The sequence below is a fragment of the Echiichthys vipera genome (genome assembly GCF_963691815.1).
Source record: "Echiichthys vipera genome assembly, chromosome: 9".
Lineage (NCBI taxonomy): Eukaryota > Metazoa > Chordata > Actinopteri > Perciformes > Trachinidae > Echiichthys > Echiichthys vipera.
Genome location: NC_139834.1, coordinates 21561281 through 21587863, shown reverse-complemented (window position 1 = coordinate 21587863; position 26583 = coordinate 21561281). Strand labels below are relative to the sequence as shown.

Below are 26583 nucleotides of genomic sequence, written 5' to 3'. Positions count from 1 at the left end.
AGAAGACAACCCTTGCTACATTTCGACAGAAAGTCTTTATATCATTTTTGTTCTGGCATATCTTCCTCTAAAGGGGTAGTAGTTACGTACTATTTCACAGTTAACTGAGGAAATGCATTTTTCTTTGCTAATTAGCCGACACTTTAATGTTGTGTGTCTGTTTTTTGTTTGCCCTTTTCCGATAGCGATAATGGAGAGAGGACAGGAAACGATGAAAGAGAGATGCAACCAAGGTCCCAGACCAGATTTGAACTGGCGTCTTTGCGGTTAATAATTTGTATCTTAACCCTTAAACAACTAGGGCAGCCCATAATCTTTTTCACCCTAGAACACTTAAATGATAAGATGAGGATGTACTTGTTACTCTATTTTTTTTCCTAAAAGGAAAAACTCAAACTCAAGCCTTATTTCAGATTTATAGTTTAGGCTTCATTTAAAGGTTTAAAATATAATTTCCTTTGATGTTGTTTAAATTCTGCTTCTTTCTTACACATTTTATATCATTAGTCTCGAATGAATTTACAGTATGCTTAAGCTAAGGATTTTTCTTAGTCTGTATCTCAAATACTTACACCAGATGCTATTGCTTACTTTAATTTGACTCCGAATTAGGAATCAGTTTTCTAATCAGGAAACAAAACATCTGGGCACTCTGCCACGAGGAACTGTGTATGAATTGCCTCTTATTAACATACTCACGTCAAACAATGCCCTCTCTGGGTATTTGAGAAAGTTAGTTTGTATATTGGTGATGTCACAGTAGTTTACAGCTCCAGTGGGTTATATTAAGTAACATAAGGTGGAAAACAAGTGTATAGCCTTGTTTCATTAGGGTGTAATTTCAAATGTAGAAATGTTGTAAAGCATGGATCACTTGGACGTAAATGCTCAAATATGCAATTGTTCAGTTAAAAAGTTCCTGTTCCATATTGAGTGGCACAAAAAAAGCTGTTTTTGGCAACACAGTTGGAAAAGCAAGTGTGAATTATTTAATTAAGGGGTTTTCCCTACTTTAAATCATTCACAGCACCAAGCTAAACATTTGTTGAAGTGAAGATTTAAATTTTTCCAAATGGGTTATGCGAGCCATTCATTATTCAGTCTTAACATAACACAAAATACCACACCTCTGTTTAATTACTACATTTCGGTTCTCACAGACTCATTTTTCTCGGATAAAACGGAGTCATAGATGTCGCAAACTGACCAGGAATGTTCTCATGCTCGTGCTTCTTGAGATGACGGTCAAGGTTGGTTTGCTGACCGAAGCAGCGGTTGCACAGGTGACACTTGAAGGGTTTCTCCTTGTTATGGATGTTGCGAACGTGGCGTTGAAGATTGGATGAGATGCTGAATGAGCGGTCACAGTATTTACACCTACCAAAGGAGAACAGAAGGATGTGAATGTGGGTTAAAAGAACAGCAGAGTGGCCTAGTGAGCAGAGAATGCCCTTTAACCACACATGGACGCGGTGTTCATGCTGAGGTAAGAAAGACATTCTTTAAGGCTAGACTTATTTGTTAAAAAAGGCACATTGGTTTTAGTAGTAGAGCATAACTGTAATTGGAATGTAGAGAATAATGGGAAGACAATGGAAATGTGCTGCTGATTATAAACTAGAGTTCTGCAGAGTCAGTTAAAAGAATTCTAGTAATTTAAACTACAAGGTGGTTCCATTGCCAATGGTATTTTCTAAATCCAGTTTTCATTATTGATTTTTTCTTTTTGGTTAACAACATTGAATTGCAAATATCAATTTCCAAGCTGTACCCAGAGCTCTCATTTCTACAAAATAACATTTTTGTACAACAGTGCATGGAACTCATTGGGATCACTGTGATGTCAGTAAAATTAGGCCAGAAAATGATTCAGCTTAGCAAAAACAGAATAGAAGCAGTGCCAAGCAAAGGGACGCAAGTGTGGAGAATAGCAGTAAGACATGCAGACAAAGGCAAACACACGTCAACATTGCCTTTCAGAAAGATTAAAGACTAGACTGAGATAGAATAAAATACCTGTAGGGTTGTTCCCCTGTGTGTGTCCGCAAGTGTCTGGTGAGGTTTGCCGAACGAGGGAAGATTTTCCCACAGTACCTGGAGGGTAATCAGTATATTTATCATCACTGCAAACATTTTATGTGACATAATGCAGTTTCATGTATGTTAAAATCTGCTCAACATTGGCACTAACCTGCAGGAGTAACGCTCCTTGCCCTTACGGAGGATGGCGTCTGAGAGTGAAGGTGGTGGCGAGCGGAAGTTGAACAGTGGATGAGCGTGTTGCAGCGAATTGGGCGGCACGTCCAGTTTTAGAGCGCCAAAGCTCTCCAGTTTCTCTGTCATGTTCTCCATTGCTGACATCTATGGAGATGGTAGCGAAACAAAAAAGAGGAACAGGTAAGATCAAATGTTTTGATGAGAGATGGTTTCATTTCCCAAATCTCAATCTAATTGTGGAATTACTTGTGTATTAGGGTTCGATGAGATAGAAACCTTGAAGCTATATATGTGTGCATGTGTGTGTGTGTGTTTGTGTGTGTGTATGTGTTAGTGTGTGTGTGTGTTAAAAGAGCAAAGGAAGCATTGAAAACAAAGACACAATGTCAGAAAAAAACACAGAGAATGAGGGAAAGAGACAGAGAGCGGAAGCTTTGAGGAAGCAGTATATCAGAGGTTAGCCTTGTTTGTGCTAAAGGCAAGCCCTCCATGACCTATAACACATTCACAAACGCTCAAGTACCATTTCTCCGAGCCTCGCGCCCTTTCCATACACCCTCACCTCCAGCTTCAGTGCTTTGTTCTCTACCTCTTATTTTCTTCTGCTGGAGCTACTGTTGCAGGCCAGCAAACTGGCTTAATGATGCATTCAAGAGCCCCGAATGGAGCTGTACAATATAGTTTGAGATACCCCCAACTGATAGCCCCTTTCCCGCCTCTAGAAGGTTGTGAACAAAGGGGGCCAGTTATGTAGGAGTTTATTTGCCAAAAACAGCTTACATCCTTCCTTTTTTAGTGAATACGGGACAGGAGAGACAGAGACAGACACTCCGCCTCGATGTGTTTATTCGCAGTCTGAGAACGGGTGGAGGGGGAGCGGGCTGATTCCGTCATGAGACTGAATTAGAGGTGGCATTGTGTTTGGATCACTGGGAGGATCACAGCTGATACTCAGATATGAGAAGTTTTTACATAGAGCCTGTGAAAACTTCATCCTGGAGATATTGATCAATTATTAGATGATGCCTATAATACAATGTTATGAGGATGGGATGAATCTAATTTTGCTTCTAAATTACATGACCATGTTAGCTACTGTATTATATTCATTTGTAAAGTACACACATATGTGTAATGTCATATGAAAATGCATGTTCATGTGTAAAGGTATCTGTCTGCTTATGCGTCAAATGAGTGTTTTGCAAAGTCACAGTTGATAGAGAACACAGATTTCCAGGTCAGATTAAACCATTTCCCCAACGAGAGCCCCCCATTCTCCTGGAGACAAACACAGGATGTCCTTGATGGACACGGTGCTATTATCTAGCCAGCCAGCCAGCCCCAGAGAAAAAAAACTTGGAGGCGGTTGAGTTATTAGCTGGCCTGTGGGCTCCCAGTACATGAAACAATGCCACAGCTAAGATTAGCATGGCCAAGAGAAGCAGTTTGTTACAATTCAAACGGTTATTATTCTCTCTTTTATTAATACTATCATTCCTTGTAATCAAGATTTGTAGAGGTAGGGAGGGTCTGGGGACAGTCAAACAATGTGACTGATTATCAAAGGGGCTGCGATAACAGACTGTGTCTTCTGAAAAAGGTAGAAGTGACGAGGTACACAGGCGCCACTCAGTAAACAAAGGAAGAAATCATACAGAACCCTTGAGAAAATAACATCAACACTGTGGAATGATGGTGCATAGGGCCCTATCAATTCAGGTTGCAGTAGCGTGGGAGGCAGGAATGAGGGATTTTCACATAATACAAGGTTTGAAAATAATAGTCGATTGCATCTGGGAATAATCAACCTGAATGCAATACCTGGAGGTCAATTCCCCTGTTTGGTATCCCCTTGCTGTAGATCTTGTTCAACATGCATGCACAATTTGCTGTTTCTACCTAAGATTAAACCAAGTGCTTTCGTAGATTTGAAATGTGTCTGTGCTGTAAGCTTACCTGTGGATGGAAGAGTGGTGGAGAGGGCCTGAGGAATTTCTCCTTCAGAGCTCCTACAGGGTCGAGTAGCTTCCTCTTCTCCACCCTGCTGGACCAACAACAAGGCAGAGGGTTACGTACCAAGGTCAGAGTTCATCTACAACCACCAACCACACACTAAACACCGACCTCTACCTCGTGTGAACATAAAAGCTTTAAGGTTGCTCATGTAGAAATAGCTGTTTCTGTTCTAATCGGGGCTGAAATACCTGTATATGGGGTCCATGAAGAATGCTGAGGGCTTGGCGTAGTGAAGGGGTGGTGGCTGGTGTGGCTGTGCCTTGAGCTGCTGGTGTTGGTGCTGGGCGATGGAGGATTGGTGTAACTGGGAATGGGGATGTGGAAACCCAGCTGGTGTTTCGTCCTTAATGGAGACCCCCTTTCCAATTCCAAAGATGTGGTTCTTTCTATTTTGGGGCTCAGCTGCCACACCATTATGACCACCTCTGCTCCGACCGCCAATGCTGAGGTCCAATGGCTGTTCTTCACCGCTAGATATTGCTAAAGGTCCACTACTGCTCCCAGTACTACTGTTGGGGTTTGAAGGGTTTGTTGGGGTGGGAGGAGCTAACTTGGTCTCCTTGGGCTTTAGGGTGAGATCAAATGGGGACTCCCCTGTGGTAGTAGGAGCTCCTGGGGCACCAGAAACCATCTTGTGCAGTTGCTCGCGAGGTGATTTGGGCTCTGCCTTAAAGAACATGCTAGGATTGAGGGCACCTCTATCAGCACTGAAGGGATAGAGGGAGTTGTGGAAGTTGGGCAGAAACTGGAAAGGAAACATGGAATGGTAGGGCAATGGACCCATCTTCTTCTCCTGATGGAGACCAATCAAACCTGGACCAAAATATTTCTCAGCAATAGAGGCGATGGCTTTAATGGAATCTGTGGTGGCTGCATTGGCATTTGTATGTGTGGGCGGAAGGGCTTGCTCATCAGGCGGAGGGAAGAAGGAGTGCTGGGATGATGCGGAAGAGAGGAAGGGACGATCGATAGCAAAGTTCCCAGAACTAGACAGGGTTGACATTAGTGCCCTGTTTGTGTCTTCTAACTGGTGGCCTTCTTGACTTGATATGGCCCCAGACAGCTTCCTTCTTTTACCACTCCGCTCACGCTCACTCTCTCCATCACTCTCCAAGTCAGAACCATCACCTGAGGCAGTACCTGTGGTGGTGTCCAAATCTGTCCCACTTGTGGTATTAACATCTTCAAGGTCACTACCGTCAGACATGTCTGCCATCTTAGATTTTGGCTTGGCTTCTCCAGAAGACAAGTCCAGTTTGTTCTCTTTTTCTTTGTCTTCCAGCTGACTCAAACTGTTACTCCCATTGCTGTTTGTGGAATTAACCAGGGACAGTGGAGGGGCATCTAGGGGACTCCGAGGCAGTTTAACCTCCTGACTGCCACCACCCAGCGGGCTCTTTAGCAATGGGCTAGCAGGCAATAAAGGTGGTCGCGGATACAGTGATGGGGAGAAGATACCTGGGAAACCATGAGGGAGGGATGGGAATCCATGGGGTCCTGGAGAGAAGGGCAAGCCAGCGTGAGGGTGAGGTCGGGAAGGAAAGTAGTCAGTGAAGCCTAAACCAGACTGATTTAAACCTGAAAGGTGGGGATGGAGGGACTTGGCCTTGGCCATGATGGGGCTAGAGCTCATGGGGATGCCAGGGTTGAACATCCCTGCTGGAGAGCCATAATGGTTTTTGCCCTCGCAGAAGCGTCGATGCTTGTTGAGGGAGGAGGTAGTGCTGAACAACTGCCCACAGTCCTTACACTTTATCTGGGTGCGGCAGTCAGCATGCATACGCTTGTGGCGGCAGAGGTTGGAGAACTGGGTATAGGATTTGTGGCACACCTCGCCTGGGGGAACAAAAAGACGCAGCCCATCAGGGCCTGGTTAAACCCATTTTAACACTGTCTCTAACTTTGTATACCAAATCAAGCAACAAACACATGAACTGAACTCTAATTGTTGATGAAATAGCTCTGGAAAAGGAAGGGACAGTTTTCTATGGCTCAAACCAACTACTCATTCTACAAATTGAAACTGCAAAACCTTTCCTGGTATGCTGTATAAACATTGTATGTGTTTTACAATAATAACTGAATATACAGTATACCAGAAAGAATATAAAATACACATGTATTTAATAACATTAAAGAGAGCATAAATATAGGTCTCTGATATATTAATGAAAATGATTATTAAATTATCATTATAGTAATCCAAGCTAATCTAAAATACATGTCTTCGCATTTGCTGGAAACAAAAGGAGCGTTCATTAACAGGTAAGATCAAGTTAATCGCAATACAAATATGATCCCTGGGCCTGTATGCTTGATTCAGATGTAAATAGGACCAAAAAAATTGTGTACATGGAGAAAAAAACTGCAGTGTGACAGAGAAGTAGATGAGGTGGAAAGAAAACAGGTGAATGATAAATGGACTGTTAAGAATATGGCGGTCATTAACTTCCAAAGCTCTCACTTACAGATAAAGGGTTTGACACTGCTGTGGATGTGCTTATGCTGCTTGAGGCCTGACGAGGTGGCAAAGGTCTTGCCACACTCAGGACATGTGTGAGCGCGTGCCCCCACGTGCTGGGAGCGGATGTGGCGCTGAAGGTTGCTGGGATCTGTGAACACCTGAAATTTGAAATAAGCGCATAAACAAACAATATATGCCATGATTAACAATGCAGGTAATATTATGTTCAGAATTACTAAATGTATGTCCAGAGTCATTATGAATGAAGCCTAAAAAATAAGACCAGCAGAATTTCTAAATCAGATAAAGCCTGTGTGTCCTGTGCACAACTTACGTGCCGGGTATGCTGTACCTTATCACAGTTTTCACACTCAAAGCGCTTGCCACTGTCATGTGACATCTGGTGACGGATGAGGTTGGACTTCCAGTTGAAGGCTTTGGGGCACTGGTCACACTTGTACTCCCTCTCTTCTGTATGGACTATCATGTGTTGGCCAAGACTTGATAAGGAGAGCACGAGACCATCAGTCGCAACCCACAGCATAAATGGACATGTATGTGTTGAACGTGTATAACTTTATGAGTACCAAAATGTATCAGAAAGTGCTGTCACATGTCTGTGTACCTGTACTCATTTGGGAAGATCTTCTCACAGTCTTTACACTCGTGGACAGGCTCGTCACTGTCCTCACGTTCCTGTTTGAAGTCATCCCTCAGTGTGTCAAAGATGGAGCCGGTACTGGAGCAAGAATACTTCTGGTGCCGCCGCAGCTCAAGTGTCGAGGAGAACAGCTCATCACAGTCTTCACAGCGATACATCTGCTCGTCTGAACACACACACACACACACACACAGATTCATTTAGCCATTGCATAATTAAGCTTACCTGAAATATATAACATCCATTGAAATCCACCTAATAACGTTTGAAATTAGGACAAAAAGTACAAAATTCCTCATTTATTCCTCTTGTCCAGCTCCACCATTCTTTTTTAAAATAGAACTTCTATATCATCCTATAAAATATCTTATTAAAAAAAAAAACTGAACAAAAAAGTGCTCATAAAGATAAAATCAAAACTTGGACTAACATTCTCCAATTTTGTCATTAGGAGCAGGACAAAAATATGTTTAATCCTATAAGCAGCAAGTGAGACAATTCAAACACATTTAATTGTGTTCACTGACTTTTAATGTATACTAAAATGACTTTAAATGGCAATCAAGACAAAACCAACATACCATGCACAAAGACACAATGAATCTACCAACTCCTGTAGGTTGCATCTCCCTAAAGATGCAGAGCCAAGCGTCCAGTTGGATATAAAAACTGTTGATACTACTAAACAAGAAGGAAAATCTATTACCTATCTGGGTGTTAGTTACACCTAAACAGACTCCCATTTAAATGGTAAAAGCAACAATCTTGAAATTGACATTCACATAAAATAGAAATCAATTAGCAGTGAAATGTAGTCTTCATTAACACACTGAATTGCTTGTTAAAGCAAGTGTCTGCTTAAGACTGTGGGTGTAATTGCTCACAGGGGAAACAATAGGGGCTGGCCTTCCCCTTCCATGTTGATAACCTTTACAATACTTCTCACCACCAAGGTCAAATACATAAAAGTCGGGCCAGCTTTTTCAATAGCAAGTTCCTGAGTCAGACGCCAAGTTCAACAGATCAGGGGAAAGCCCAGTGGAGTGTCTTTGTACACGGGCATTAATGTTTGTGTGTGTGAGAGTGTGTGTGAGTGTGCATTTGAACATTTTCCAAAAAGAATAAGCCACAAGGAACCGAGGTAAGCAGGGGCACAGTGGCGCCAACCCCATGGTGATTTCAGCGCCAACCTGCCATACTCTCTGCCATGACCCAAGCAGCAACGTTTGCCCCCCACCCCCCAGGTGTCCCAACACACCATGTGCACCAATCCATCATTTCAAGTTGCACTAAATGAGTTTATCCAAAATGACTTACAGTGCATAGCTCACCTGCTTTCTACGGCATGTGACCGTTTATCCAGCTGGAGCTTCTTGGGCACATTAAAAGGGCATTAGTGTAGCAACATCAATGTGTCTAACCTTGGGGAGAAGGATAAATGACCTTCTGGTCAATGGGCCATTACACTGAGCTCAAATGCTAAACTAACTTGCTCACTTTGACACCAGTGTGAACATATTTCATGGAGAGCGACTCGGTGAGTGTTTTAGAGTTGGTTAACATTTGCAAACATCTCAACGCTCAGATACTTTTGTATGTAGCCTTTAAGAGTGGAACATGTTGTTTGGAGGGAAAATATGTTGGTTCATACGCAACTTCAACCAATTTTGTGGAATTTGAAAAGTGTTTGATGAAAGCGCTCTCAAGCCCCTCTTGCAACAGGAATGTTGGTGTTGAGAAGGTCTCTGCACGGACACCCAGGTGTGCACATGCATTTCATTGAGGATACATAAATAAAGGTGCTTATGCCTGTGTTTTTTTCAGTTAGTCTGGTCTGGGTGGGTTGGGTGGGGGGAGGGGGTTATAAAGGGGAGACTAATAGCTCTCTGGGAGACGAAGGGAAGCACAATTATGTGCAGTTTAGCAGATAATCTGGGAGCATGGGTGAGGTCTCAGGGGACTCCTCAAGTCCTCTACTCCAAATTCCTTCTCCGATAAGCCAGGCACAAAGAGCAGGGCTGCACTGCCAAGCGCCCAGTCAGCCCTCCTACCTTTCTTTCTCACATACATACATACACAACACACAAAACAGATCTCATCCCTACAGCAGGCGGACTGTCTGTCTTTGTCCTCCTCTCTTTCAGGTTTCCTGTCTCTCTCACTCACAAATAAACATCTTCAAACAGTGGACGGACTGTTAGATGTATTTTTTTCTGTCTGCCTCCATCCCTCTCTCACACCAACACACAACAGCCAAATACTTTGGCTCTGACACACACATTCTGGCAGGTGGAGTGTCTCTCTTTTCTCTCTGTCTGCCTCCCTCTCTTTATATTTCACATACATACGCACGGAGGAATTAAACAAATCATGTACAAGTCTTTTCCATCTTTGACGCACTTCCACAACATGCCAATCTGCTTCTCTTCAATAATCAAGCTTGCTTTGAGCTCCCGTTTCCTCCTGTTCCTTTGGCATGGAGATCTGTGCATGAACTGTGCATCATGCAGGAAAGAGTGGTGAACTGCACAACATCTCACGAACATCTCGTTCTCCCTTCACCATTTTATAGTCAATGACAAGTAAGCGTAATCAGATTTTGTTTTTTCATCCGTGGTTCCAGAAAGACTGGAAACACAACAAAACAATGTTACCTGACAACAGCACTTCACCACAATAAGACCAAGATGTTTAAAGAAATACAACGGAACTACGGCCCCTTTTCCGCTTAAGTGAACTTTGAAAGAAAAGCCCAGATCGACAGTGAACAGCTGTCCAAGTTAGATCATGAGATAAAATATTGGATATATTCAGTCTGACATATAGAGGTACGGTTGAAAGGTAGTGAGTACAGTGAATCAGGTTACCCACTCAGAGGGAAGGCAGCGGGTGAGAGCAACAACATGATGCACTTTGAAATGTGAGCCAGTCTACAGACATCAGTGTACAGCAAGGTGTGGCGGAGCATTTAACACAGGATCTTGCAGATTTAGTGTTCAAACTTAAATACACATTTTTTTTTGGCAGATAGATAAATAGATAGATACTAGATAGATATTATAGGATATATTGTTTATTTTATCCGACCCCATCCAAGGATTTATTTTTTTTCAACATCAACTGTAATTTTAACACATCCAAATAAAAACATGGACTTAAAGATGAATTAATAAAAAAAATATAAAAGAATCAAGCTGCTTCATAAGGTTTCTTTGTTTTTTAACTATACTTGATCACAAGTGTCACTTGTGTTATTACTACTATTATTATTATTATTATTATTATTATTATTATTGTTGTTATTATTATTATTAACAGGTAAAAACAGCGACTTTTTTTTAACTGGGAACACAGCCCGATTCCCAGGGGAAATCTGAGAATATATCAGATGGTCACTAAAAAAAGAAAGAAAAAGAGATGGCCACTAAAATTTCTAAAATCGCTTTGGCTGAATATCGGGGGACAGTCCGAGAGTAGCCTACAATTGTTCGATTTAATAATAAAAATAACATTAGTATATTAATATATATGTTTAACCTTATTATTATTAGAAGTAAGCTGAAATGCGGTAAATAGAATCCCACACTCTCAGCTAAAAGGTTCTGAGTGTTCCCATATGAAGTGTTCTTAAGGATATGACTTCCTAATAATTTCTGTCTGATCCTGGCTTTCCGTTAGCAGAACATTTCTACTCATTCAGTGCCAATTGACGCCCTAATACAGTATTCCAGGCAAAGAGGCCCATTACATTGCGCACAATTCGGACCAGACTCTTACGAGTAGCCTTCATCATTGGCAGGCCTATTCTTAATGACAGGTCCAAAAACGGCTTCAACCAGATGCTTTAATGCGGGATTTAATTCCATCCTGGAAATTTATGGTTCGAATAATTCACATTTCTTGAGGAAAAGAAACCTTGGAGGGAGAGGTGGTGTCTTTTCCCCCGATCACATGAGCGTGGCTGTGGGGTGTGTTGACCGCGAAAGCAGCACAGGATGCAGGCTGGAGTTTGTTTAAAATGTGCGCTAATGACGCGCATTAATCTTACCTTGTAGGTTGGGTGCCATGGATCCCTCGGGGAAAATGCCGTCCTTCATATACACTAGGAGCTCCTCCCCTGCGTCAATGTCCCGGACAGCTTTATAATAAATCTGAGAGAGAGAGAAAGAGAGAGACTTTAACTTAAGGTCAAGATGGAATTAATAAGTCTGGACCCCAACATATTTATTATCGCAGTTAAATGAAGGCCTACTGCTGAGACTGATGATATTAGCATATTAATATGGTTGTTATTAAGAAAATAAAACACCACGCACGTCTAAAATATGATACATTATACGGACTGCAGAGTTATTGTATTAGCATAATTTCACTGTTTATTTGTAGGCTACAATTTAATGTATTTATTGTATTGAAGTTCATGACATGAACAAAACGAAAAGAATCCATTTCACTTGAAATAAAACAAAAAAGAAACAAGTCTGCTGAAAGATCCAGACGATACAAATACTGCTGTTATGAGTCTAAATAGTCTGAAAGAAAAGTGGTGAGCGAAACGAAAATAAACATCAAACAGCTCAGCTGCTGTGGTGCGTTTTTCATTTACAGCTGCAGCAAACCGGGAAATGTTTGGGTCTTTAACTGCACACAACTATGCATTTGATTGAAGCAATTAAACTTATGTGATCCGGCATAAATTACTGCTAGATAATGAGTAATTTTGATAGAAATAAAGACAAAAAAAAACTAAGGAATCAGGAATAATAGCAATATTCGAGGCCGTTCAGAGCCGAGGCCTTATCACGTCTCTATCCACGTCTAGAAAATGGTGAACCCAACTAACACACACACACACAGATATAGTCAAGAGAAAAAAAAAAATAAAAACCATTAAACTAGATCACCATTAACGTGTAGCTCTAATTTTCCAATAAAAAAAATATCACAGCTTCATGCAGGCCAATAAACCACAGCAACAACCACTTCAAACCGCACCGTGCACAATCTGTGATCTCAGAACACATGGGGGCGCTCTGCACCAACCGAACGATGCAAAGCGCGCATACACACACACACACACACACACACACACACACACACACACACACACACACACACACACACACACACACACAAAACTAACTTCCAAGACAAGGAGCAAAGGCCTAAAATCTATGGAAATATCAGCTATATAATTCTTATTAATACTATTTTACCCATTACAACAACAGGCTAACACACTGCGGCTGTGGCAGCCTCTCCACCTGACCTTTCTTTTCTCCGTGAGTCGGAATAGTTGAGAAAGTTGCGCGGCGCTGCGGAGAGCCTCCAGCTGCAGTAGCACTTCAGTCCCGGTGGAGTTGGCGACACAACCCATAGTAGGTCTACCGGAGTGGGAGCGCCGCGCTGTAGCGGACTGGGACGGGGCGAGGAGGTCGCGGAGCGGCCAGGCACGCTGCAGACGGTCGGTGATCGCTCGCTCTGGCTGGATGAAGCCCGACGCTCCTCTGCTGCGCTACTCTCTAATCTAGTCACTGAGCGCGTCTTTGATGATGATGATGAGTCTCTCTCTCTCTTTCTTTCTCTCTCTCTTTCTGACTCTCTCTCTCTCTCATTAGTGATTCCCTTTTGCCCCTCGGTGCTCTCTCGGTTACCCGTCGGCCACTCCTCCTCGTCTTATCTCCAGCCAAAAGGATTGAGGGATCTGCGCCGGAGACCCCTCCCCGCATCTCCGATCCCAGCCGCCGCTTTTGCCGCTTGATAAATCTATTATTGATGTAAATAATGGATAAAGCAGCCTGACAGACTTGCACTCTATCACTCTTAAACGCACGGGGGGAAATGCACGCGCGCCAGCACGATTTGCACAGAAAATGTATCAATAGGACTATTGCTGATTAATGTTATTTCAGTTGAATTAATAATTCAGGAAGATTATTTCCTTCACTTTCTTCCGCCCTGGCCTAAACATGGCTGCACTGAAGATGGGAGCAATTCTTTCCTCTCTGAGGTCAAGTTTGGATTTATTTGGGGTGAGAAGAGTCATTCATACTGGGACGTTTAAATATGATATTTTGATGGCTTAAAGCCTCTTTTCTCTCATAAAACAATTATTTTCAAATCATTCATTATTAGTACTTAATTTTATAATTGTTAGATTGTTCTTCAATAGCTTTTATTTATATTTGTAGCGGCGAAAACAAAGAAACAAACGTTCAAAACGGGAAACACGAAAATGTGCATCAAAAACACTTGAATATATGATACAGGATGAACAGCACCGCAATATCAAATTTAAGTAATTCCACATTTTAAAGAATATATCTTAATAAGTATTTATTTTAAATATTGTAAAACAGCTTCATTAGTGATATTAATGACACACCTTAATTTGTATTATGACAGTATTATAGATTAGAACATAATCAGCAAATATTATTTCTAATGAATAGACTTTTGATAAATTAGGACATTTTAATTACATTCCTAATTAATATTTCTAGTGTCTGAAGCATTTTGACACTATTAATCTTTTTGCTTGAGTGTGTGTGTGTGTGTGTGTGTGTGTGTGTGTGTCTGTGTCTGTGTGTGTGTGTGTCTGTGTGTGTGCGTGTATGTGTGTGTGTGTGCGTGTGTGTGTGTGTGTGTGTGTGTTCTACAGTAAGGCCTGCACATAAGACCTGACTTGACCTCTGCCCATCTCTGTCCAGTGTTCAGGGGACAGATTCCTCATCGATCAATGCCAGCCGTAGGGCCGCAATAATCCCCCATTTTAGTCTCTCTCTCTCTCTCACAGACACACACAGACGCGCACACACACACAAACACACACACACACACACACACACACACACACACACACACACACACACACGGACACACGGGCACACACACGGACACACGGACACACACACAAGTGTCTATATATTGATGGATCCATCTCAGGGTAGAAGGGCAGATCAAACAGCATTGGAAAGGCTTCCACTCCAAAACATAAAGGATGAAGGACTGACAAGAAGGTCGTCAAGGTTCATCTTGACTTCAATCCCCACCTTCCTCATCCCCACACACACACACACACACACACACACACACACACACACACACACACACACACACACACACACACACACACACACACACACACACACACACACACACACACACACACACACACACACACACACACACACACACACACACACACACACACACACTTGTTTTGTTAGGCCATCATTTAAGGTGCCTGAATATTGCATTGCAGGAGGGTGCGTGTGTGTGTGCATTTGCTTGAGGACTGATTGAGAAGAACAGAAATGCAGATGCCTACACAAAGCATTAGTACATCTTTCTGAAACAGACACACATTTGTCTCTTCAGAAATGTTCAGAAAACCCAACAGCACATTGATGTTACCTGATGTACGTGGAGACAAATATATAAAACAATGCGAAATTATTGCATGACCATAAATATCTAAATTATGCATGGCCTTGCACACATTTGTTCATCCTACATCATTAATGACAAACAAATAACAAATAAATTATCCACTTGCTTTTTAAAAGGTTACTGCCCGTATTTGAATTTGCCCTGTGTGCACATATTTCCATAAACTCATGCATTGTGCATGCTGATACAAAAAACAGAAGAAAAATCACTGAATAGTCTGTTAAATTATACATTTTAGCAGAGTGGCTGTGTGTGTGTGGTGTTAGTAAATAAATGATAGGGTCATACCTGTGAGCCACTACACCAAGCAACTGGTCAGGCAAACAAAAGCAAAGCTGTACGCTAAGTACAAACAACTGCAAAACACATCACAAAACAATCGTGCACGTGGCCTCTATGGGTCTGATAATTCTCCGCAATTTTCGGCAGTGCCCTGATTCTTTCTTTGACATTGTGTGGCAGTGGCAGGGGGCAGTGATGTGAAAATCTTAAAAGGATTAGGCGGGTTGGTGTTGCCAGCCAATTGGTGCTTGTCAATCTCGGAGGCCCCTGTGTGTTCCCTCTCTCACTTGGTCCGAGCCCCCTTTCTCTCTACCGGTCAGGCTTAATGTCTGAAGCTTAAATGGACACACTAGCCTGTCTCCTTGGTGTGACAGAGTGACAGGTGGCAGATCAAGACGTGAGGACAGAGAAAGGAGACAAAGACAGCAAGGAACAGGCGGATAGAGACCGAGACAGGAGGGGGAAAGAGCCATGTAGGCAGGGATTAGGAAACAAATAAGAGTGGAGTGACAGGAATGTGGCAACACACAGGCCAAGTCATATGGATGCATTTGGCTACTGTCATACCTCCATCCTGTTTTTTTAAGGTTTGATTCTTTGTCTTTGTTTTGAGCTTTCCTTGTCATTGGTCCTTTGAATGAGTTTCTTTTTGTACATTCCAGTACACGTGAGCTATCCTAATAGTCCAAACTAAATGTGTGTCAAGAAATGGCAAAGTTACATTGCTGGTATTTCATTAACAGAGAAGAGTAAGCAAAGCAAACAAGATGCCAGCCCCTTAAGCATAAAAAGAAACATGAATATGCTAATATATTGCAGAAGTATGTTGTGGCACACATGGGTTGGGGTTAGGGCCTAGTTAAGCAGTTGGGGTTTTATGGGCACTGGCTGGGCATCTTTCCAAAAAGTATCCAATGCCATACCCATGTTTCTTCAGAGGGAGAGAGAGAGAGAGAGAGGATGGGATATAGAAAGCAAAAAGGGAGAGAAACTGCTGCCTCCACAGAAGAAGACTGTGCCTCGGGTAATGATTATTATGGGACTGAGGAGTGTGAGGCTATTCTTCAGCCTCTTTACATGGGTCATTTCCTAACAGCACTGGCAACTGGCCCAGCCACAGACACACAATAGAGACATTCCTTGGTCATTATACCAACGCACACATTTTGCTACCACAATGGTAAACAGACACACACACACACACACACACACACACACACACACACACACACACACACACACACACACACACACACACACACACACACACACACACACACACACATGCATGCACAGATTCACACAGATCAACACAGTGACCACTCTTAGCGGAAGGAAAACAAGTACAGCTTGCTGAACAAATGGTGCTGTTTCTTTTATATCGTGAGCACAAATCCAACCAGGACATCTCTGTCATATCACTCACCTGGTCTCCCGTGAGGTGACAGGCGGCAAGGTTCTGCTCCTCAAATGACGGGGCGGAGCGGACGTACTTGAGCCAGCTGTTGCTGGTGGCGTCCGGCCCCGTGTCCAGCGCAAACTTGACGTTGCCCATGTCGTCCACCACCTGTTGGAGAGCAACAGGTTGGATGTGATTATTAAAAGGGCAAAACTCAAAACAACAGGCTATCGTCAACTACCAAATCACTTTCCAAGAAGTTGTGGCCAGTTAAAAATGCAACAGCTGTGCCAGGAGTTGGATGTCAGTCTGCTTTAAAACACACAGAGGCAACATGACAGTGGGTGTTAGGGCCACCTAACCTTGTCAATCCTAACAACAAGAAGAGGAAAGAGGGAAAGGAGGAGACAGGAGGAGGGAGTAGACAAACTGTGGCTTCTTTCACTAGTCTAAAGACTTTCTCTGGCACATATTGATCACCCTTTGTAACCCCAATGCCCCCCTGAGAGTCGAAGAGCGGGTTTCATGTTACCCGCTTTTCACAGAGAATGTAGGAGGATGGAGGTAGGTAAAGGATGAAGAGAGGAGAGGGGCTTATTGTGGAGTAACAATGCTTTATGTATACATGTAAAAAAAAAAAAAGGGGGGGATCTCATTATGTTCAAAACTGTAAATTATGACATATTTTGAATGATTGTGAATGAGAATGTCCTCGAATTTGGCAAAAGAACAATAGAAGGACATCAGATAACGATTCAGGCATTTATGAGACAAAACAGAGACTGCATATGTTGTAAAGGCCAGAAATGTTTCTTTCTGCTCCTGGCTCACTTGAGCGCATTTGTTTGTATCGGTATGTGTGTATGTGGTTGAGTTCGGTGGTTCTGTGAATCTGGGGGCAGATTGGCTGAAACCCCTTAGCCCACCCTCTCCACCAAGCTAAGGGTGAAGCTCCAATTTCGCCCCAGCGCTGCATGTGATACTGAGCCAGTGCGAATCCTCAAGGGAGAACTGGCCTGAGACAGAGCAACTCCTCTAATTACAACTCCCAATCAGCCCAGCCTGAGTTCAGAGTTGACCTCTAGCTTGACTCTCCGTGCTCCTAATCACAGTCAAATGTCTGCTGAAGGAAATCGAGGTGTGATGGAGAAGAACCAACAAACCATTTGACGTTTTTAGATGTGCAAAGTTCGTGAACCTCTCTAACTGGCTGCTTTTCTAAAGGCCTGTTCGTATTTTTTCCCAGCTCGTAAAGTGTGAATGGTCATGTTCTTGTTGTCTGGGTGAGCGCATGCAGAAGGTGTATTTTCGTGGGTGGAGGTGCAGGTGCCAAGTTTGGTGAGTAAATATGTAAAGGTCTGGTTGGAGGTGTGGAAGAACTGCCAAGTGCTTGTTCGTTTAAAAAATACGGAAACCGTTTCAGGCAAATGCATGAGCACTTAGTTAACAGCTTGAGATAACAGAAATGTTTCTACTTTTGAGCCAAGGTGCGAGTTTCACTCACTCACTAAATGTCCCCGCTTTAGAATAACAATTCCTGTTAGTGCCTTTGCTAAAAATAATCAAAACTGTAACCTCTGTTTTAAAACCCTGTTCTGCAAGCCTGAAATAAAAACGGAGGCTACTGTTGAATGTCTTTGCTGATTGTGAGAATGGGAAAATAGATTGTTTGTACAAATCAGTTCCTGTTATGTGTTTTCTGTTATTCACACTGAGATACTCAGAAGCAAATTCATTTTGTGCTGCAAGAGTTATTTTCATTAATATATATGATATTATTGATTATTTTATAGATGAATCGATTCATCGTTTGTTCTATAAAATGTGTGAAAATAGCAAAAAATACCAAAATCCAAAGATATTGCGAATAATTTGATATAAAACAAAAAAAAATGAGGAAATCCCCACTTCATCTGAGAGGCTCAAAACAGAAGTTTGTTATTTCAGCAAATCAATTGATTATTAAAAAATATTTGATGATTATTTTTCTCTATCAACTAAGCAATTAATTGACTAATCATTTCCATATCTACAAATAAAAGGGCTTCTAAATAAAAAATGACTCATTCCCCACATCTACAGCTACTGCCTCCTCTGCTTCCAGTTTGCAACTTAAGCACTCGGCTTGATCGAGTCCAGGCCTTTATTTTATGTGTGAAAACAGTCACTGAAAACTAACCAGGCATACCCCTCTTACACACCTACTACTCCACCCAATATCCTTTTCTGCAGGCACAGGAGTCAGGGTGCACTTGTCACGGCGCTGCCGGGGAGCCCCAACAGGTATCGTACATATTTTATTAATACATGGAGTAAATCTGAAATCCAGGTGGAGTCAAGATGGGATTATTTTTTTTTTAGGAGTGGGAAGGTGGGTGGGGACAGACTGACACACACACATATGAATACTGTCATGCCTACATATTGGGCATGGAAGTGTTCATACACACAGAGCCCCCCCGTTCTATGCACACACACCCCAGGGTCTGATCACAGGCTTAATGAGCTGCAGACCTGTGTCTGTGCGTTTTTGTAAGCGCACATGTGTGTGTGTGTGTGTGTGTGTGTGTGTGTGTTGTCTGGGAGGCCTGCTAACACCCTGTCTCCGAGTGGAAGCCTGATTTATAAGGCTTCAAATGAGGTGCAACAGAGAAGGAGCGCCAGAACAAGCCCACGGCTGATTGTTTGTTTATTTACCTTTCTTTTTCATTTTCCCCCCTCCCTACGTCACGGGGGGAGGAGGACCCGGGTGGAAATCATCAGCTCCACGTGCGAAAGGGCTTTAACGAAACACCACAAAACCAGGCAGCTCAAAGTTTTTTCTCTTCCTTCAGATCAGAGGCTAGACTGTGATCCTAAAGATATCAGGAATGCTCTTTTGATATTTTCAAGAACATTTTATATCAGCTATTGTAACGAAAAACATCTTAATCTCACTCATCCTGGTCAGATATGACATTCTGGTCATTTGGGCTCCTCAGTGATATACTTCCAACTTTACTCCCTAAGTCAGTTTACTGATCTACCATGTCCCACAGCCTCCTCCCTCTCCACGATTAAAGGGTATTTCTGTTTTAAAGGAGCAGAGTGTAGGATTTAGAGAGCTCTACTTGCAGAAATGGAATATAATATTCATAATGATCATTAGGCTTATTCATAATGATGATTTTTGTTTGTAGTCTTGGTAATCATTCCTATCAGTAAAAGCAACATTGTTAATCTGAGAATGCAGCAAAATTGCTAAAAATACATTTCATAGGGCAATAAACACCAGCAAAACTGCCCATTGTAAACCTCCATCACAGTTGAGAAATCAATTTCTTGGTTCAACTTGGACTCACTGACCTTGCTTTAGCTTGGAGCATGCGTTTTCTTGTGTAGTAAGAGATTATTGTCATCATTTCAGGGGTGTTCACTTTTGGTTTTACCTCCGAATAAAGTGGTTTAGATAACGTGGCTAAATTCAGCGAGTACAAACGTCAAAGTCGTAATAATTGAAGATAATTATCCTTTAACGCCAGTAAAAAGAATTCAACTGTCACTCTTATAATATGTAGGCATACTGTCCCTTGACCTATGGTTTTTATTTGATTAAACAGCATCAGAAATAGACTCACATAAAAGAGACACACACACGCAGGCACGCACGCACGCACACACACACACCAACACATGCATGCGCGCAAAGACACAATGAGACTTCAGTGAAAGAGAAGCGGCTCTGAGTGGACAGGATGCAGAGCAAACTCCACAGGAAGCTCTGATAAGAGCACGACACTTATATCGCTCCTCACAACACAAAGGGGAACCTTTGACAGCTAGGAACCTTTAATGGATGTCTCGGCATGCCCTCTCCTCCGCCAGTTATATCTGACGGATGTGTGCGGCGTGCAGGGCTGAATTAGTAGAGGAAAGTTGCGTGTATGGGTAGACGTTGGTGACAAGGTACATATTATTTTCTGTTTGACGGAGGGCAGAAAATGGAAATGACAGCTCGGAGCGCATGGGTGATTGTGAATTTGATGTGAGATGGAGATAGAAGTAGACTTACAGCATGTGAGACATAACTGCTGGGTTATTGTGCGTCTCTGAGGGAATATTTTTATGAACTGTGATCTTAATGCTTTGTTACACAGTCCCGTGTTTCAATGTGTGAACACACCCTAGCTTGCATGTATATGTGCTTCTAAACTCTAAAAATGTAGAAACTTCATTCTGACTTGTCTATACATGTTTTCCACGTTGGGGATTAGACAATGGTTTGTTTTTTATACAGGACAGGCTTCAGCCGATTTAGAAATCAGTTATCAGTAGTGATAAGTGATATTGCTTTGCCTTTTTCACATCTTTTCATCCCCAAAGCAATTGTCCCAGTCCCAGCCTGGTCAGATGCGTACATGAACTGATGAAGCCTCTTGGATGAAAGGTGAAACGTCATCCTAGACAAATAACTAAGTCCAGTTGCTTTTGACTGAACTTGCTTTGGGGATAACGATGACCTGGACTAATGAGAACATCCACAGGCTCACATCTTTTCACATATCTCTTTCAACAAAAGTTTGCTTAAAGATTTCTGTGCTTTGAAGGTTTGTCTGCCTGTGGAAAACAGGAAAGTGTCACTGTGGGGAAGGCTGACTCTTACTCATGTCCTGGGGAAGTGGCTGAAAAATGAAAAGAAGGTTGTTTCAAACAGAACAAGCAAAGAACAAGGGACGGATTGCCTTTCAATATGGATCTAGGTTTTAATCCGTCTAGATCAAGAATATGTGATAATGTACAGCAGGCAAGTAGAGAGGAATACAAAGAGAGGAGGATGCAGGTACTTCTCCTTGGAGCAGCTAGGGGGCAGTCAGGAATGAAATCACTGCAGGTAGAAGAGCAGAAGTGGAAATTAAACTTCCCTCCCTTCACTGCAGCTGTACACACACACACACACACACACACACACACACACACACACACACACACACACACACACACACACACACACACACACACACGATCGGTTTTAGCCTGACGAGAGGGCCAGTCATGGAAACAGAGCAGTGACAGTGACAGATTGAGTGGCTGTGAAGTGGGCTGCGGAGCTGGTTGTTAGAGGTGTTGCAAATTAAGGTGCAGGACAACTAACAAGAAATAAAGAAGGGTGTGTGAGAGTGTGTATCCTTTCTGGAAAAGGGTCTGTTTCCAGTTGGGAGGTCCCTTAATATGCACGCACACACACACTCACACACACTCACACACAAACACACACACACACACACACACACACACACACACACACACACACACACAGGCAGACTAATAAAGCGACTGACAGAGTACAGAACCCCATAGCCTCCGATGTGTGTGAGCACATTCACATGTATGTGTGTGTGCATGTGCCTATGTGTGATGGATGGGGGCCTGCAGAGATGACCCTACCCTGCTACATCACTCAACAGTCTAAATGAGTGTGTGTCTGTCCACATTTGCGTGTGTGTATGTGTGTGTGTGTGTGTGTGTGTGTGTGTGGAGGTGAGAGGTGGACAGGCACACAAGGGGTCCTGTCAGTAAACCCCCTCTTAGAGCAGGAAGGAAAACGGCCGAGAATAAAAGACAGAAAAAGAGAGAGAAAGAGCGTGTTCATATTGAATTAACTTCAATGGGTTCTGGCTGAAGATGATGTGGGGAGGCAGTGAAACCCAATAGGATGAAGAGTAAGATGAAGGACGAAAGATGAACACACATGACAGTATCTTATTCTGAATTATTCATACATGTTGGGTGTTTGTGAGTACATGAAGAGGATAAAAAATTGAGATATTGAGCTTCTGAAAGTATGTTTAGAAACCATTTCAAAGCCTGTGAGTAAATCTTTGAAAAAAATGGGAGGAATTCAAGTTTGTGCATGTGTAGAAAATGTCTAAAAGAAATTTGTACGCAAATTATTTTTACAATGAGGTTACAAAAAGACTCAAAGTGGTGTGCTTTGAATCTCAGACGTCAACAAAAACTCACTTTGTGTAACCTTAGTGATGTTGTAGAAATATATATAAAATGTGTAAAAACAGTTTCTATCACAGACATTGTTTTATTAATTATTATCTTTGAAATGTTTTTTTATATTCATATATTGAACATGATTTCAAAAACTACAAATCTTGCTGACCCTTATATGACCGTAAAAGTAAGCAGCATGCACCCTATACACACATTGTTTCACAATGGCAAAAAAACTAAATGCAAAATTGATATGAATAAACTACACACCAAAACCGGTGCGGACAGTTGATGCATTCTCTGATAAAGCTTCCGTTAATTTCAGTTAATTGAACTATGAGTGTAACATTTATCAATCCAGGGAAATGTGCTCTTGTGAGCACTGCTCTGATGGTAAAGTTGACAGAATTTGTCAAGCGTGACTCATTCATTGTCCTTATCCAAATATTCCCAGCCATGAGAGTCCTTCACTTGATACTGTAAGCGTTCTTTCTTCTCTTTGTGTCACCACATCTCATCATTCCTGACTTTTGAACTGTAAATACACAATGCAGAAAAATACACCAAAACCACCTGCAAACTATCGCACCAAAAGTAACTGTCAAATGTAGAAGCCAATAATTTGTTTGAGCAGCTAAAGTCAAATTAAATTCAAATATTATTCAAATATGTTCTTCGAGCAGCTGAAATGTGAGAAGGCATACAAACTTTAACAGTCACATCCCATCAAATCGTGCTGATAATCCAGCTTTTATTAATACACAAACTTGAACTCTAATCAAACCATTGAAATCATTAAATTGCAGCTTTAGTTGTCACTCACACATCCTTGAATTAAAACGAAAGATTTCAAATATTTTAATATTTTAAGGAAATATGTTGAGTCCAAATAAAGACAATCAGAAGCAGAGTCAAAGTGCTTCATCAGGAGGAGCCATACTGTGAGTGCAGATTAGGCCTTTAAAAATAAAGCATGTGTGTGTGTGTGTGTGTGTGTGTGTGTGTGTGTGTATGTGTGTGTGCGAGTGTAAGGCCAATTACTGATGCTGGTAATAGTACACCTGTGTAGTCATGTCTGGCAGTCTAATGACAGCTAAAGAGGAAACAGGCTGTAAATCCACACACACACACACACACACACACACACACACACACACACACACACACACACACACACACACACACACACACACACACACACACACACACACACACACACACACACACATACACACACACACAGACAGACAGACAGACAGACACACATACACACCCTTTTATCGAGGTGAGGGCCCTTGTGTTGAAAATCACATACTTACTGCTTGTCTTTGGCGAATACCACTGTAAAAACGCATGTGTCTGTACCATAGTTGTATCACTAGTAATATGTGTGCAAGGTGTTGGAGTGTGTGTTCGTAGTGTGTGTGCTGTGTGTGAAGGTGAGTGAAGGCGTGTTAAATGTTACCCATTTTATCTGGGCCGGGCAGCCATCGACATAATTAAAAACCAGGCAGGCAGGCAGGCAGGCCGGGGAGGGCCTGGGGCCTTGTAAAAGCCATCTGGGTTGAAGTGTGTGCGTGTGTGTGTGTGTGTGTTTTTGTGTGTGTGTGTGTGCGTGCGTGCGTGTGTCTACATGCATTGTGAGTGTCAGAATGTGGCCCGGCTCACTAATGACCCAACTTGCTTCTCTTAAATCAGCGTCTCTACAGTCGCCGTCACACAGCTATCATTTGTGGTGAGTGTGCATGTGCCACACTGAAAACAGCATGTGAAAAGTTCTAGTGTCTGTCTCCCACACTCACATAATCATTGTAGAGTCAAATTTTATTTTTGGTTGAGTTTGACCCGTCTAACTATTCCCTTTAAGGAAGAGTGGAAAACAGTTCCCATGCAGGAGGGGAAACCTGGCTAAGTCTGTGATTTATGATAATGATTTCATTTCAGAATTTGATTTGGTAATACATTTTGACTTATTATTCTGTTAAGTTACTCCGCATGACTTCAGTCATCATTATAACTCTTTATTATCTCACACTGCTACTCTTTTTTTCCTAGCAGAAGGCCTCAATACATCAATTACGCTACCAATAACCATTTTCAAATTGAAATTTGGGTTGCATCTGATTGAAACAGATGCTGGGCTTATCTGGTGTTCATTTCTATTTTACATACATATTTACAGTGTTATTTTTAGCATCATCTGAATGAGCAGGTTGCCATGTGCCGGGTTGCCAGGTTAGGGTAACTTTAAACAGGAAGTAAGCACACTTTAAAAGAAGAGAAGCAGTGGGTTTTCAGGCTGGACCTCGTTAATGAAATGGCTTTGTGTTATTTACAGCCCCTTGTTAAAAGGCTGGATGAGTGTGTGCAAGAGTGTCTGTGTGTGTGCTTGTGTGCATGCCATCTCATGTGTATGTGCAAGTGTGTGTGCTTCTTGCCCGTGTACATGTGTGTTTTTTATGTATGTGTGATGTGTTCAGTGTACATGTGTGCATGTGTGTGTGTGTGTATATATATAGGTTACCATCATGCCATGTCTGTTTTACTGTTGGACAGCCTTTTACAGGCCGGGCTTTATGATATGTATTTAGGGCAATTAGTGAGCAATATATATTGGCTCATTATGGTAAAGCAGGTGCAGGGTAAATGGGGAAATATACGAACAGTACATCAGGGTCACACACTCTGTCTGTGGTGTTTGAAGGCTGACAGCTAGACTTATGTGTGTGACAAACAGGAGCACACACATTGAACTCAGTGTGAGCCAGACTGAGGAAACATTTTCTCATACCGGCCTCTGTCAAAGAAATCATACGATCAACGAAGAACATTTATCACATGCTAAAATAATTGTTAACAGGCTCAAGAGGAGAACAAAGTGAGTAAACTATAGCTAAATATTAACTGAGATGGAGGCAGAGTAAGTACTGTACATTGTACTGGCTGGAAGGAAAGCACAGTTGTTTATTGGCTACATAGACTAATGTTTGATGGTGCCACTGGGCATGTCTCCAGTCCACACACACGGACACACGTAAACAGAAATGTGTAGTCTAGATTTTTGTGTGATTTTTTTCCAATGTCTAAAGGCCTTCTTTGCAAGAAAAACCTGTTGAATTTTTTTCATGTCAGCGTGTTGCAGGAGCCAAAGTTGGGGCTGCACACTAAGAGTCTTTACATGCCAACAAGCAAAAACACAAAATATTTACTCAATAATAAAAAAAAAATACAAATGAAGAGGTTAAAATATGGAACTTCAAAGCATACTAGCGCAGTGTCCATTCAAATCATGCCTGTTCGCAATGTGCCGATTGCTTACGAGAACCATTTTATGGACCAGGCTATTTCCTGAAACAAAAGCATTGCTTCTAAAAGTTACAACACTGATGCTTGAAATGTTTGACTTTGCTACAACAGAACTTCTCCGGTCTCGCTTTCTTCATCTGTTCTTGAATATACTCTGATGAGCGACGGAGAGTGAGCTGTACCCAGCATGCTGTTCGGCAGTGTAACAGTTTGTAGGGTTCCCCTCTCAAGAGTTGACAGTACTCTTCCTTGGGCAATAATCTTGCCAAGTCAATTAGATTAGACGGTTGTCAAGAAAATCGGACTACAGACATAGACTGTCCATTTTAGTTAGATAATGCATATCAGCAATCAGAGCATTCTCTTTCATAAGTTCTCAAATAATGGTTATACTATGGGAATATTAAATAAATCCTCCTGAGTTCAAGCAAAGCAACTAAATCAATCAAGTCTAATGCATCCATGCCAAGAATAATGACAAAAAATAACGAGGCGAGGAAGCTTGCATTCAACACCAACACAACTTGAACTCCACTCTTAACGACTGACATCGGAAGTGAAACACAAAATGGGACAATTCCTGGAACTGTGCAAACACAAATAGGGAAGTGGTGCTTGGTACAAATTTATAGAGCCTGTAACACCATCAATTATTTATTAACACCCGAATAAAGGAATACTTCCTTCAACAACATTTGCTTTTGTGATACAATGGAGAATGATGGAGGGAGAGAGAAGCAGAGAACGAGAGACGTGGTAACGCAGTGGCAAAAACGATTCATTTACAGTCATATTTCTATTGAT

General features: G+C 42.0%; 1 protein-coding gene across 1 annotated transcript in view; it reads right to left on the bottom strand.

Annotated features, from left to right (window-relative positions):
* Positions 1 to 26583, bottom strand: part of prdm16 (PR domain containing 16) — a 186077-nt gene that overhangs the window by 5514 nt on the left and 153980 nt on the right. The window contains exons 4-13 of the mRNA XM_083920797.1: positions 16519 to 16659; positions 11407 to 11509; positions 7323 to 7524; positions 7032 to 7197; positions 6702 to 6855; positions 4422 to 6102; positions 4174 to 4261; positions 2192 to 2361; positions 2017 to 2094; positions 1208 to 1377 (exon numbers count right to left, since the gene is read on the bottom strand). Coding sequence (XP_083776923.1) covers positions 1208 to 1377; positions 2017 to 2094; positions 2192 to 2361; positions 4174 to 4261; positions 4422 to 6102; positions 6702 to 6855; positions 7032 to 7197; positions 7323 to 7524; positions 11407 to 11509; positions 16519 to 16659 — 2953 coding nt within the window. The remainder of the gene's footprint in view (positions 1 to 1207; positions 1378 to 2016; positions 2095 to 2191; positions 2362 to 4173; positions 4262 to 4421; positions 6103 to 6701; positions 6856 to 7031; positions 7198 to 7322; positions 7525 to 11406; positions 11510 to 16518; positions 16660 to 26583) is intronic.